This window comes from Austrofundulus limnaeus, unplaced genomic scaffold (assembly GCF_001266775.1).
Source record: "Austrofundulus limnaeus strain Quisiro unplaced genomic scaffold, Austrofundulus_limnaeus-1.0 Scaffold808, whole genome shotgun sequence".
NCBI lineage: Eukaryota > Metazoa > Chordata > Actinopteri > Cyprinodontiformes > Rivulidae > Austrofundulus > Austrofundulus limnaeus.
Genome location: NW_013953210.1, coordinates 105965 through 122092, shown reverse-complemented (window position 1 = coordinate 122092; position 16128 = coordinate 105965). Strand labels below are relative to the sequence as shown.

Below are 16128 nucleotides of genomic sequence, written 5' to 3'. Positions count from 1 at the left end.
GTGGGGACCAGAAACGCCTTTTGGGACCAGAAATGCCTCTGGGACGTGTCTTTAAGCAGAACTTCCTCATGGCAGAGCGCACCTCGTCCCCCACTCACCACAAACCCTGCCCATGACTCCTGCAGGCTCTTGGTTGAAACTGAAAGTGAAACTGAAACTGTCTGCTGAGCTCTCAACATTAGTTCTCACTCAGTGAAGCTCTTTTCAGATTAAAAATACCTTTGAGGAAAAGTATTTTCAGATGCCAAGTAAACTGCATCATGGCGCACGAGCAATGAAAACAAAAATTGAAAACAAAATTATGCACCTGTTAAAAATGCAATTATTAGTTTGTTGCTCTCTGCAGATAATCTATATTTAATGAGAACCCACACATTGAATWATTGGCTATTCATTTGAAACAAACRGAAAGCTTCAGCAGGATCTGTGTGCCTCACCATCGATGTGTCGTTAGCGAAGGTGTGCAGGTCCCTCATGTTGCTGTTGACCAGCCGTCGGATGTTCTTCACCTGAGAGCTGAGGTTCTGATTGGCAGCGTAAGCACACAGGACTCCGATCCTGTGAACAAACACAAATATAAAGATTTCACTGTAGCTCTACCTGTGTCCCAGGTGGACCCTGCTGCTTTGAAAACACCAGGTTTTATAAAGAACAGTGATGGCAGCTCATAAACAGTAGGGGTCAGTCTTCACCACCATATTTACTTATAGAATGAAAGCACCTGTAGAGTCTTATTTCCTTGAAAGCCACACTGAATACTGAATAAGCTCATCTGTCAGGATATAAATTATCRTGTGCCTGTGTCTGCCATGAAGTGTGCTGTCAGCTAAAAKRCAAAACAAAACCACACCTTAATTGAATTAAATCCATTTTTATCCGCAGCAAGTTGCTGGTTGTAGACGAGTCACACTTTCATTCAAGAGATTTGAATTTGTCGTCTCATTTTGCATCCATGTTCAGCTCTCAAAAGTAAGATTTAGGATAGTGATTATATTCTCAAATCAAACATTAAAACCCAGGATTGCATAAAGCTGAACATTAAAGTGTTGAATACTTCAAACAAACCTGAGCAGCTCAGTACGAGGCTTAATTAGCTTCAACAACATCAAGGGAAAGACAGCCCATAATAATCATAATAGGCCGTTTCCATGACTCGTTCTGATCCCAGCTGAGTTTCCTGCTCAGTACCTCGCAGCTACTGCGGGCACTCTACGTCCGTTTCCATGCTCCTATGAGAACGGTTATGGTTTGGGGGGTATTTCACTGCAGAAAAAATGGCCAGAAAACTTTGAGATGATGGATTMTGAAGAAGTCKGAACCCCTGGCGCAGATGTTTTACGTTGCAATTATCCCTCGTTCAGAGCCGTGCCTCTGTAGGGTGAGCAGCTTTATGAATGATGAGATGACTTGCAGAGAGGAATAACAAAAAGGACTGAGTCAGATGCCACTGGGATGCTTCAGCTCAATCCAGATGAATTGAGGTGTTGTGACTCATTCAATAAAGAGGCAGTGCTGTGTGTGTGTTTTGTTAAGAATAAAGAGCAGCATAAACTGAATGTGAGGAAAATGGTGTCATATTTAGTCTTGTTCTGTCAGAATGGGATTTATTCTAACATTAAAATGACAATTTCCACTTTTAATGCTGGATTACAAACAGTTGTGGTTCAGAATTACTCTACAATACTTGTAGAATAAAACACAGTAGATCTTATATGGAGTAAATTAATGAGAAATTAGAAAAAAATTGAATTATCACAATATTTCATTTCCCAATATTATATCAACTCTCTAAAGCAATGTATCAATTTTTAATTAAGGCTTGAAACRTAAACTTTCAGGCCAGTGGTTCATTCTTGTGTCGTAATTTAGCCTCCAACCACTAGTTGGCAGCAGTCAGCCCACCATTTGGCTCCTCCATCCTAAAGAACCAGAATTTAACACCAGCGGAAACATTAGCATTGTGAGTAATCATGTAAAAGAAACTGAGTTTTTTTTAAATATTAGAATGTTGAGGAAAAAAATGGCAATTTATCATCTTGCTTAAAGTATCGTAATATTTCATATTTTGTATCGTCACCCCTGTGTCATGATATGTATCGTATCACCAAATTCTTGCCAATGCACAGCCCTAATATTTTATTTTGTTGAATGCGACGTAGTTGTTAGCTGCTTCTCCGTAGAAAATCACATGCTAAGCTATAGCTAATTGCTAACTACTATGACCCCCACAYGCAAAGATTTTTGATCAATCGTAGCATGGAAACGGCTGCACTGATCAGTGTGAAATTTTGTAGGAATATAGATATGWCCGACCTACACTGCGCCAGCCAGCGGTTTTATTATAGACCCCGTATTTGAGGAGGGAGCTCCATCTGAAAAGAGGGTGTCTGGACATACAAAAATGCTTCTAACTCAAAAACAATTCAACATAGGAGCTTCAGATTTTTATTTATTTATTTATTTTTTAGCTCTGAGGAAGGGCTATCTATTGGGCTGTACAATGAGTACCCCCCACCCCCTCCTGACCCCCACCCAAAACAACAAATCTGTTCGGAGTTCAGGTGCATTGGTGCTTTGCGTATGTGCGGGGGACATATATACTAATAGCATTAAGGGTTAAAAGTATCTTAGTCTAAGACTTTCGAAAAGTTGCCATAGAAAACTTTTAAATATATTATCTGCCAATTGTAATGTTGATTTTATGAACCTTTAAACACATCCTTCTCTTTAGCAGCTCCCTCTGAAGATACTTTTATTCATCCTGCTGGCTGGTTGAATTGTTATGATGTGATGATGAGAAAATACGTGCCCACTCATAAATACTGAGTGGGCACAAAGTGAACGCTGCCAACGATCAATTTGAGACTTGATGAGAAAATGGACCAAACGACAAGGCTGGGAGACAACCAAGTGAAAATGGACGTTTTGACAACTAAAAGCTTTTGTCACTTTATATCTGTCCACCTGTTTTTTTTTTTCCTTTTTTGAGGAAAAAAAACTTTTTATTACGTTTATGAATTCACACTTCATTTTTTGCTTGTTTGTGTCAGATGTTCCTCTTATCGGCTGTTTTTTCTTGTTTTTTTACTTCACCTAAACTCTAGTTCCATTCTAGCAGACAAAGCCACACTTGCTCATTTTTAAACATATTGTGCCTTGATTGACTTTCTTTTTCATTTTATTTCTGCCTCCYTTTTGTTGTCTCTCACTCCGTCTCYCTGTCTGAGTCCAGCAGGGTCCCTGTAATCTGGATCAGCTTTTCAAGGAGGAAGCCTGGAGCTTTGTGGAATTAAATGTTTGAAACACTTAAAATATTGGATTTATTRTTTGACATAAGTAATAAAATGTAGGGATGCACCGATGTGAAAATTTTAGCCGATATCGATATCCRATATAATTATTGCTGTTATGGMCGATAACCGRTATTTATCGATATTACATAAACACAAATTATATTATACATATACRCACAAACACACTTGGGTCTTTTTTTTAATACTGTAAATAAACAACCAGACCTCTGACATGGCTCTACTTCAGTTATTCCTGGCTACGCAGCGTCAATATCACTATTATGATCAAACAGATGCCGCTCAACCAACCATCTCCCGTCCCAAAACAGAAACGCATGGCTAAAAAGRTGGTAAATCAATATTGGACATTAATATCGGCCCAGTTTTACATATCGGACCGATGCCGATATTCTAAAGAATGACCAATATCGGCTGATACCGATATCAATATCGATATATCGTGCATCCCTAATAAAATGGTAAATATTAAATAAAAAAAGATCCTAAATGATGAAACAAATACTAACTACACAAGCATGACAACCTTGGATAATAGACAACCAATAAAAAAAGTCTCAGGAGTGAACTTTATTGTGAAAATCCATTTTTTTGTAATAGTATAACTATTATCATGAGTTGGCTGTTGTAACCATTTTAAATTGGGTCGACTCTAAGAGTTAAGTTTATAGACGTGCATCCAGTGATTACTTTCAGTAACCTTTCAGTCATTCATGAAGAAATCTGACGTGACTGCCAAACGTACGTATACACGCAGACTCTGGCAAAAAAAAAGATGAATTTTCGATAATTAATTACAAATGAAACACGTGACTTGTTGTCCTGCTTTAAGGTGTTGTAACTCCTAAACTGGCCCACTTCACTGAACTTTGGCAAAAAGCTTGGACAACTGTTTGGCCTCTTTTTCATATTGYGCCTTTTTCTGACCCGAGGGGATAATTCAAACACAGCGGGAGAAGGATTTACCTTCAACAACTCTGGAAAAAAGGGCTCTAATTCCYGTTTGAGCCAAAGCCAAATGACACATGAAACTTTTCCCTGGAGCTGGAAGCCTCACAACAGCAGATGAAGAGGAGCATTGCTCTAGTGTAAAGGCCCCCGAATCTAGGCCAGTACTGTGGGCTGGGAAGTGAGTGTTACATGGTCTGCTGGTTCCATAGCTTTCTTTTTTTTTTTTTTTACAAACTCTAACAATGGTTGCATTCAGTGTGACTGTAGTTACGAGCCTGGGACAGTCGCCTTTCAGCTCTTCTCTTGTTTTCCACACTGAAAGCCCTGGTTCTCTGTTTTCCACCTTCAAAAAAGACACTAAACTCTGTCTAAAAAGGTCTGAAACTATGTAAAGCTGTCAGATTCATTGAGTTTCTTTCAGCTCTTCAACATGATTTGTATTAATTTTGACATCACTCATCACAAGATGAGAAATGAGAGTCCTGAATTCAAAAGTTCACGAGGACAGCTGCCATCTTTTAAAACACAAAACTGACTAAACCAACATGAAACCAAAACAATGGATTATTATGTATTGTTCTTGGAAGGTCCCTCAGATGTTCTCTGGTGATTACGGTGTTTGAAAAGTCATAATTTATTCCATGAAGCTAGTGTTTTATTCTCTTCCAGCAGGTGCGTTCAGTTTGTATACAGTTGGAATTTAAATCAGCAGCCAGAAGATTCGGTTACCCTCTCTGGATGGTTTGTTATCATTCAATGAAAATTTCCGTTGTCTCCCCGAGCAGCCGTTGTTTATCTTTTAGTCATCATTTCGTTTTTCCTCCTGAGCTTGCCAGGTYACTGTCTGAACCAGACGTCCTTTCACAGCTTTCTGTTCTATAAAAGATGCAACCAGACAATGRATAGTTTAGTTCTCTGACTCCCAGGCTTGTGCAGATTTTTTTCCTTCATTTTTGGCTGCTGCTTTTCTTTCTCACTGTAAGTATGCTGCGTAAGTTTCAGTCCATTCCATCAAAGGACTTGCTGCAGTTGTTTGACGGGAGACAAACAACAGACCATTAATTCCACTGTAAACAGTCCTGGGATGACGTGAATACCAAAGTCTGAGCCACAGCCTCCAGGGCAATGAGACTGTGTAAGCAGCAACCGAAGCACAAAAGTAGAGCAATATTATCATTTAACATGCATTAATATAATGTTACACAATGGAGTTTTTACAAGCTGCAACTGCTGCATTTTGTTAAAAGTATGTTTTGTTAAGCTCATATTTGACAACATTAGGTAAAACTGTGTTTTAAAGTAGAAATTAATTTATACAATTTTAAATCCTTCCTTTTCACATTTAAAGTGGAACTACAATGATTTGGTCAGAATTCCTCCTTATTTTAACTTTACCAGCTCCTCTTTCACCACTTTTCTGATGTGTGCCTCAAAGTAGCTGGTTTTGTTACTGTTCCTTCAAGATGCTTCAAGCCCCGCCCCCCTCCTGCTTCCAGACCGGTCCACTCCGGTTTGAGAGAAGGGGCGGGGGTATACGTTTTCTAGCTTGCGGAAAGGTTTAATTTACAATTTAATTAAAAGATGTCAACAACAGAAGACTTGTCCATCCAGCCTTACATGTTGGAACCAGAGTCTGACCCAGAACCAGAGGAGAATTAAGATGAGGAAATTGTAGTTGGTAAGTCCAGACCTTCGTAACAATTCCATCGCAGATAATTTGAAGTAGTTCAGAAACCTCACAGAAAATAAAGAAAAGTGCTGGACATAGATTAAAATTTTTAATCGTGATAAATCTCGAGATATTTTTGCGATTAATGTCGATTAATCTAAATTTTTTTTAAACAAACGATCACTCTGCTATGGCTGAATGTGTACGTTTTTATGTTGCAACACTGTGTGACACACTATGTACATTTTTTCTTTTGGTTTTCACTGTAACCTCTGATTGCTTACTGCACTATTTTCCTGACAAGAGGGGCCTCATGTATCTTATATTCCTCATAGTACTCAWTAGGACTGACAAAAAACATCCTTAAAAAAATCTGTTAAATTATCACAGTTATGCGTCGACTGCGTTAACGTGCCAAGCACTATATATATATATATATATATATATAAATTTTAAAGCTTTTCAGAGAGATAAAATTATATACGGAGTCTGGAATCTTTAGACTGTGGATTCTGTGGGCTTGAATCACTGAACGTGAACAAAGACCTGTCTGTCTTGCCTTTTATCATGCACMCTGCAGAATGCACCGATCATGCTATCTACTTCATCTTTAATAAGACCCCATTTAATTAGCAAAATAGCCATGAATTACTAAGCCCATAATTTTAGGGCCCTTTTGTGTTAATACTGTTGGACACCCAGCGACTGAAATAGACTGCTGAAGTGCATGCTGGGTAACARCATGAGGCAGAGGTCTTCCACTTGGCTGCAACAAAGGGAATAATCTTTCATTTTATTATTATAAATCCAMACTCGGGTCAAGAGGATTCAGAGCCGATTAGAAGTGACTCAAATAGCTTCTGCTGTGCTGTTAATAATAAGTGGTGTGGCCTTATGATAGCTGGCAGACAAAATGCAACATGTCGCATCGCTATAATCCACATGCATGAGGGCTTAGACGTGATGCGCTGGAGCAGCTGCACGTGCACTGCAGCTGCTCAGAAGACGGGCTACCTCACATAGTTTTAATAAAGATGCAAATCTGCATCTTCAAACACATCTACTGTATTAATTTTTGTTTTTGAAATTCAGATTATAAAGATTAGRATGTAGGCTAATGAGACACAAGATGTCTGAACCTGAACACATATTTAAACCTGCATGACCAAGCATAATAAAAATATAATGAAGTTAAAAACAACACCACAAAACGAGTGCAGATAAGGTTCAAATATTTATATTTTGCCTTTAGCTGACAAAACTATAAATGTATATCTGCTGATCTGTATACTGTAACTTGACTGTAAGTTTGACTAACTGTTTGAGTGATGCTGACACAATCTGTAGCTTCCAGAGCGATCCATTCTAGCTTGATRGAGGSGTGTACGACTATATAGCAGCACAGAAACCTTTTATTTACAAGTTAATGAAAAGATGTCAACTAACGGGTAGATCAATATGACTCAAACTGAATATAATTGACACAGCACTGGGAGGGACCAAATTWAAATTTTCTGCACTCCTAGAAACTCAAAGTACACAGCAAAATGTATTTAATAGCTAAAAAAATTGGATTTTTTTTGTCCCCTTTAACAAGCTTTTATCTGGGTAAAACTACTAATGTATGTGTTGATTTGAAAGACTGTAAAATTGGCTTTGATTAACTGTTKAAGTGATGCTGACATAATGTGCATTTTTATATGAATGTAATAATTAGTTTTTGTTAGTGTCATGCACATTCATATTCAGCCCAGGCCTWTATGRCATCATCAGGATAMAATGCCRTTTRCTTTACAACTCATGCCCTCTCTATRACTTTTTATAACGAATTTAAATGTTTTTACGTTTTCATTGACAGGTTAAAGTGATGCCATTCTGCTTAAATTCAGCTGAAACATCTCAGCTGCTACAGAATATCTAAAGACAACCACAGATCAGCCTCACACCTGCTGTAAACTTGGCAGATTTTTGCTCTGCCTCTATGTGCTGCACAGTTAAATCAGGATAACACGCGTTTAATGCACAACAAGCATCCGAGTGAATCAAATCCGAAAACCCTCCAGCTCTTCTTTAATCCGCTGAACATTACTCATTCACATTTACATCTGCAGCTCACTGACCGCTCCTTTAATGTTTGGCTTCATCACCTTTACAAAAGTGACCCAGGTGCTTATGTGGGTTGGACACGGCACGGCACGGTAGCAGTGGCGGAGCCAGACATTTTTCTCAGGGGTGTCCAGACACCACTCACACAAGGGTGGCCAAGAAAATTACATCATTTTTTACCTGAAAGTTTCTGCATATATTGGCATTTTGGTCATTTCCTTATGTCCTTATACAGGCAGTGACGACCTTATAAACATGGACGTCAGAACCATTTTAAAAGTGGTGGGGACACACTGTTGGGAGGTCTGAGGGTCCTCCCCCAGAAAATTTTTAATGAAATAGTTGCCCTTTCCAGCATTCTGGTGTATTTTACCAGGTTGTTTAACATACTTTTAACCACGTAAACAAACACTTGATTTAAGAATTATTTCAGTCAAAATTTATCATATCCAGTGACTTTAGGGGTGCTTTTTACTTTTATATTGTTTGATTTATTTTTAATTGTAACATATGTCATTGTGCCAAATAATGATGACCCTCAACTGCATGTTTCAAACTAATAATAATAATTTTACCCGATGAACAGGTGCAACATTGATAACCACCAACAGTGAATTAAGAGGGGTGTTTCACTTTTTCTGATTTAGTGATAGGCCTACTCATAACCAGAAGGGACAGGGCATCATGCAGCCTTCAGAACATAAAATTAAATAAATAAATAAAATAAAATAAAATAAACATTTGTCACCATAAGTCCTAAAGTTGACACTATAAGTCAGATTACATGGGCATATGTTCTGTATATAAAGAAAACCATCACTTCCTTGTCTTTACTCTTCTTCAGTGATAGAGCTTGGTAATGGTTCAAACTGTTAAAYACTGCCACCAACTGTTCAGGAGGATTATTACACYCCTAAADGTTGTTTTACTGTGTAAGGGGTGTGTACAGCAGGGTGGCCAATGGGGTGGCCATAGATTTGTCTGTGGTGGCCATGGTTACCCCTGGCCACCCCCTGGCTCTGCCCCTGCACTGTAGTGGAAGTGGCCTCACCAAGTTTATTTCACAAGTCATTATGAAACCATTCTACAGAGTGAGATATCTACGCTTCAATAAGTTGATCAATAGAAAACATTTAACCTTAATACTTTAACATCAAACATAAATGTCAAAATAGAATCTAAAGCTTGTTTTGTTCTTACTTCATTAGCTTATCTTTGGCCTTTTCGGTGTTCTCACCTTTTCTTCCACACCCTAATCTGACTTTAGCGTTTCGTGGAAAATAAATATCTCTGCCGCCACTCCTGTGAGCCTGGCTGTCAGCTTTCCTGTGGCAGTAAAAAGCAGTCTGTGCCTGGGCTGCCTGCTTTCCTCCACAGCCTGTAATTGCTTCATTAGAGTCTGTGCTGCATCCCTGCCTGGTAGCTGGGGAGATTTAATAAAAGCTGTGAAGACGCTCCCAGCCTCTGGTGTCGAGGCTGCTAGGATGTTGCTGTGGAATCTCTTCTAACGTGACGACAGGAAAAGTCAAAGAACGTCAAATTAGGTACACTCCTGGATTCCTTCAGCGGAGCAAAAGAGCAAATGCTGCTTTCTCAGGGCGTTTATCCTGAAGATTCATTTCCAACAGTCACGGAGACAGAAAACCAGAGACAAAAGAAGATTGAATTTCTTGCGGGTCGTTTTCAGAGAAACCGATTTTAAAAGTCACAAGCTGGTCTTTTTCCTACATTGTTCTAACACTCTGAATACTCTGTTTTATATACAAATGATCTTGATGTGTAAAACTAGTGTAGGTTTGCAGATTGTAAAAAAAACAAAACAAAAAAACAGGGTTGCGCTTTCAAGATACCATCTCATCCCTAATTTACACTGCGTCCRCTTCGCCCTCTGCAGTAAAAACACACGCATCAATAAGCGCATTTACACTGCATACGCACTGCAGTGCTGGGTGGCAGCGTGCGCACGGGTTCTATCCTATTTTTGCCGGACGGTGGAGCAGAGTGGAGTCAATCCACAAAGATCACACCGCACTAACAGGAAAAGGAACGAGCACACAGATATTTTCAAAATAATTCACCAAAGACATGCACATTTTGTCAAAATCCTAGCTAAATTAATAAATTTATGGGTATTTTACATATATGCTGTCAAAATCTACCATTCTATTTGGGAAGTAGATGTCAGCTGCAGAATATTTCTACAAACAAAAAGTGTGGATTTTATTTTGAAATATGGATTCAATAAAAGACAACAGAGATGCAGTTTTGGCTGTTGCTTTGAATCCGTCTTACACAGAATGAATTAATTGGTCTGAATTCCACATTTATTACTGGATTTATTTCATGTAGGGGTGTCTCGATCCGATAACGATATCGGTCTGATATTAGCCAAAAACGAGTATCGGATTTTATCGGCCTGCATAAAAAATGTCAGATAAAAGCGCTCTGATATAAGCAGTCCAAATCCAGCAGTCCACTGAGTCCGCTCCAGCATTTCTATCCAGCATGCAGAGCTTTATTTGTAAAATAAACTTTACATTTACATTAAATTTACTGCTTATGAATTTGAAAGACATTCAAAAAATATTAATGTAATTTCTTTACAAAAAAAGAGTACACAAATTTTACTGATTGGACATTTCATTAGTACATAAAACACTGTATACTTAAAGTGTGCAAAGTATACTTGAAGTTGTTTCACTTTAGCACATAATTAACACACTTAAAATTGTGATTATTTAATTACCACTAAAATATATATTTAGAATAAAATTAGTTGTTCCAAAATAGCATGTTAAAGTATAATGATTAGTCTGGCTTCAAGTACACCTAAGTATGGTAAGATTTAGTATACTTAGTATATTTATTTTTCACAAGGGCTTATACTGTTCCCAGTTGTCCCCTTAAGTAGTATTTTGGGGAAAAAAAATTATTTAGATTTTTCCTTTATAGAATTTTTTTTTAACCAGACTTGGCAGCACAAACACCTCACAGCAAGAAGGTCCTGGGTTTGATCCCCGGTTCAGACCTGGGGTCTTTCTGTGAGGAGTCTGCATGTTCTCCTTGTGCTTGTGTGGGTTTTCTCCGGGTACTCCCACCCACAAAAACATCTACAACAGGTTGCCTTCAGGCCCAGACCTCCCTTGAAAAAGTGATCTGAGATCTCAATGGGACTTTCCTGGTAAAATAACGGTGAATAAATAAATAAATAAATAAAGTAGAAACAACCATTTAAACTGAAAGACAAAAAACCGTGTAAGAACACGACCTTCCTTTTGGCAGCCCGTCTTATTAAATATGTCTGACTGTTAGGGCCATCAGAGTCCAGGCTAATTATAGCCGCAGGTCATATTAAAGTGTGTGATTAAAACTAGCCCAGCATTAGTTATAGACCATAGGAATCCATTTTACTTTGTTGCACTCATTGCAGTCTCATCAGTGGAAGTCATTAGTTTAATGTGCATCTAGAAATTATTCCTGAATGAGCATGTTGTACAGATTGAGATGAATATGAGAAAAGTCAAGGAGAACATCAAGGTTAGACGGTTTTCCACACACATTGTTTATTCATCCGTTTGTTTCCCTGCGATTTGCTGTCGTTTTTGATCTGCACTGATATAATGAAGAATTCTGGATTCCAGTAAGTGGGAGCTCTCTGGAAGAACTGCCTGCAGGTTATTGTGATCAGTGCTTAGGCTGAACACAAGTATGAAGGGTGCTGCCACATAGAATCTACAGTAGGACTTTACTATATATAGCAAACGGCATGGGGGATGGGGAAGGCTGATGACTGTGTTTGACCAGAGGAGGAGTGTGTCTGGAGTGTGTTTGTGCATGAGCGCGTGAGCACAACGCCTGTCAATAACGGTCACGTCGGCTGCTCGCAATCAACGGGTGGACGTTTTAAAGGCGAGCAGATTTCTGCGGCGCGTGTCACACTCACGTGATGACCAGCGAGGTGGAGAAGAGCAGCGTTCCGAGCAGGCCGCGTCGACAGTCCGCGTTCTTCCTCTGGCGCTGGTGCATCTCGCCGCCGCAGTTGTCACAGCAGCGACACATGCAGAAGAAGAGCCCCACGATCGGCAGGAGGACGGCGAACAGCAGGCCCGCCGCCGCACATATGACGAAGCCTATCTCGTAGTAGATGGCCTGGGGTCGGCGGAGGAAGGATGAGAGGAGACATGAGATGAAGAATGAGGAAACATAAGCGAGGTTGTTAAAAAAAGGGAGCACATGATGAGAGATTAAAAACGAGGATTTTTTGGGGAGTGAGGGCGAGAAAAAAGGTGCGTTAATTAGGGTTTACTAGAGGAGGAGGAAGGACACACATGGAGGCCAACGATAACACGAGCAACACATTTTAATACATCTGCTTTCAAATCCCTTTATTCTTTCTTTCAAATGGTGTTTGTGCATAAACAATGAGCTCATTGCATCATATTCATTGTGGGGGAAATCCTTTCTTTCTAATCCARTGCCACAAGCTAATTCAATAAGAGATCCCCTTAATGCATTATTTTAAGAAACGCATGAAAAWCTCAAACGTGGCAGGATGAGATCATTGTTATCACACAGCACAAAGATGACAGCAACACGTGTGGGATGGTGGAGAAAATAATCACTGGAATCTGGCCCATCTTGATCGCCCGTGGTTCACTTTTTATTTATTATTTTTTTCTCCAGTCTAATAAAAGAGAAATACTGCATTTCTGATAAAACCTGCTTCAATAAGAACCGACTATGAAACAGAGAAACATYGTCTTTAGCAGCTCCTTTGATTGAACCTGAATTATACAACAAATGTTTCTTGAAAGAAGACAAACCACTCAAACTGAGAGGGTTACTCGTTTCAGAGGGTGATGCCACTGAGCCGGTTATAATTTATTATTAGCAGAACTAAAAAATWAAAAAATAAAACATGAAACAGACAAGATTATCTTTTTAATCTGTGCATAGTTCGTTCTTTGGTTTTTCCGTTTCAAACTAAAATCCCAAAAAAGAAAACGTGTTGTTTTGTTTGTTTTTACGTTTTCTTTGTATTAAAACTGAAATGTAAAAATGTTAAATCAAACTAACTGAAAATCCAGTTTTTGATTTTTGCTTCAGATATCGGTAACGCTTTCTTTTACGGTACCCTTATTACCATGTAATTACAAGGTAATAAAAATGTAATTACTAATAATACATTTTATTTATAATGCACTTTACATTTCGAGGAAATCTCAAAGTGCTAACTTTTTTACTTACTATCTTAATAGCATGTAATTACATGGTAATAAAAATGAAATTAAAATGTAATTACTATCTTATTACCATTTAATTACATGGTAATTAGGGTGCAATTTTACTATGTAATTAATTGTCTGCAGTAATGTAGCACTTACCTGGTAATGTATTACAATTCACTATATAACACCTAAATAAGTAGTAGGTAATTTGGACAGTTTTAAAGGTAAATTTTATTGCAATTAACCACTAACCCCAAAATTTAGTTGCATTCTTTTGTTTATAAAAATAGTGTTGAGTTACTATTGAATAGTAATTTGATTGTAGTTACCCAATAAATGTAGTTTTACTAACCGTGGTTTTTCTTTTGTACTCTAATTACCATGTAATTGCATGTAATAAGGTAGTAATTACCATTTAATTAAAATTTACCTTGTAATTACATGGTAATAAGGGTACCGTAAAAGAAAGTGTTACCAAATAAAATACACGGTTGTTTTAACGTGAAGCAATACCAGAAATGATGGAAGTCGAAACAGAAGAAGAGTTTAGAATGGCTGCCAGAACATCAAAATATACATTATATCAATGGACTGGAAGACTGCTTAAAAGCAGAAACCATTCCTACTGATGTTGGCAACGGCTCCTGCATAACTTGGAATAAAGTGATATTGTTTACAGTAAGATCATCAGCTTTAAATGAGATGAGTCTAAGTAACACAAACATATCCATGGTGAGAAGTTAAAACATAATGCTCACGAGTCCAGAACAGGATTTTTGGTTCCGCCAGAAGGTCTAAAATGGTGAGCTAACAAAATACGTATAAAGCATTAACCATTAAAGAAGTAGTGTTTTATGTTTAGTTTTGCAATTGTGTTTTTCTAATTTAGTTGTAAAACACACACAAACCCCTTTGTCATTKGAACAGATAAAACAAAGAATGAACCACACATGAATTATTTTGCCAGTGAACAATTTCTGCTTTTTAGTTTATGAATGAGTTTTAAAATAATGTGTTCATAACACCAGTTTTGTGGTAAATGGACTGTACTGATGTAGGGCCATTCTATCCAAACAGCATATTCAAAGCGCTTCACACTACAGTCTGTGTAAAGCGATGGGACACACAGAGGCATTAGGGGTGAAGTGTCTTGCCCAAGGGCACAACAACTAAAGGCAGCTGGGCTACCTACTGCTTCCAGGATAACTCCCCTAACCACTCTGCTACAGCTGCCCRTTGTGGTTAATAAAGTGCTCTGAAAATAGGAAACTTGTAGCTCGAGTTAAAACTACTGGTGTATAAAACAAAAACAAAGCTATTGTCAATCTTAAACTATTGTTAAATTTTGAATAAGACATCATCAGACCCCTCTTAATCTGGATTCTGTTTTCTGATGATAAATTATTGTTATTTTCTACATAGACATTTGCTGWCTTTGTTCTGTCTAAAAGTGTTTGTAGTTTGTCAGACAAGCTGAGAGTCAAAGCACATTTCTTTTGGACGTTTGTTAGATAAATAGTTCAAATTAACTTTTGTAACAGTGTTGCATTCACCAGTGATTCCCAACCAGGGGTACGTGAGCATTTTACAAGTGATACGTGGAACAATTTCCCAGGTGTATGAAAAAATAAATAAAAATAGGACTGGAATATGTACGGCCCTATGATTTCCACAATGCAGAAATCACGGATTTGACATGAAATGGAATCCACTATCTCATGAACTTTACTAATTTGGGCGGCTTTCTGATGTATTTTAGACGCTGCTGCTTCCTGCACCTGCCGTTATCCGGTTTATTTATTTACTTACTTATTCAATTTCAAGGCAATGATTTTATCTTTATCTTTCTTTGAAAAGAATAAAATACCTGAGAACTAAATATTCTAGGGGGTTAAATAAATAATTTTCATTTAATAATCAGCTGTTGTACATTATAGTTTTGGAGAATTATCATTACGTTTGACAGAGGGGGTACTGGTGACAAAATGGCTCAGGGGGTACACAAGTCTAAAAAAGGTTGGGAACCACTGGCATACACTCACCAGCCACTATTAGGTACACCAGTCCAAATGCTTGTTAGCACAAAAAGTGAATCAGCCAATCACAAGGCAGCAACTCCATGCCCCCAGGGATGTAGATGTGGTGCGGATGACTTGCTGAAGCAAGTCTCACATCAAAAGACCTGGGCCTAGTGGGGGTGGAACAAAACCGACTGTCTTGTGACACTTTCTGTGGGATTCTTTCTAGTCTTTGAGTTCTTACCTAGGAAACCTACACATCTCACCTCAAAAAAGCCTCAAAAGTCTGAACTGAGATCAAACAACAGAAATATTCATGAAGACTAAATTRCTGCTGCTGCATGCATGTTCTCCGAAGACATCCACCTTCTCTTGTCATTTACCACCAGGTCCCAGCTTAATTTGCTCCCATCTAGCCTGCATTCAGCTCAGGGAATGGAATCTGGCAAAACTATTACATGARAATCAAATATTCTCTTTTGGAAATCTTTGTGCAAAAGTGGGTATTTCAGGCAGTGACAATAATCTACATCCATCTGTTAACATACAGCGGGTAAAATAAGTATTGAACACGTCAACATTTTTCTCAGTAAATATATTACTAGAGGTGTTAATGACATGAAATTTTCACCAGATGTCGGTAACAACCCAAGTGATCCATACATACAAAGAACTCAAACCATAAATGTCCAGAAATGAAGTTATTTGTAATAATGTGGAATGGCACAGGGAAAAAGTATTGAACACACTTTTTCCCTGTACAACAGGTAAATGGTCGGATATACCTGAGTCACAAATCTCTCTGACTTCTCCATGTAGCCCATAAGTTAAAACCAAGTCCAATG

At 38.2% G+C, this 16128-nt stretch overlaps 1 protein-coding gene across 4 annotated transcripts in view; it reads right to left on the bottom strand.

The window, feature by feature from the left end:
• The window catches only part of prom1a (prominin 1a), a gene marked incomplete in the record, with an annotated part of 88690 nt that overhangs the window by 33959 nt on the left and 38603 nt on the right, over nt 1-16128 (bottom strand). For all 4 annotated transcript variants that reach the window (XM_014028794.1, XM_014028795.1, XM_014028798.1 and 1 more), the window contains 2 exon segments: nt 438-558; nt 11981-12186. In XM_014028794.1, the coding sequence (XP_013884248.1) occupies nt 438-558; nt 11981-12186 (327 nt within the window).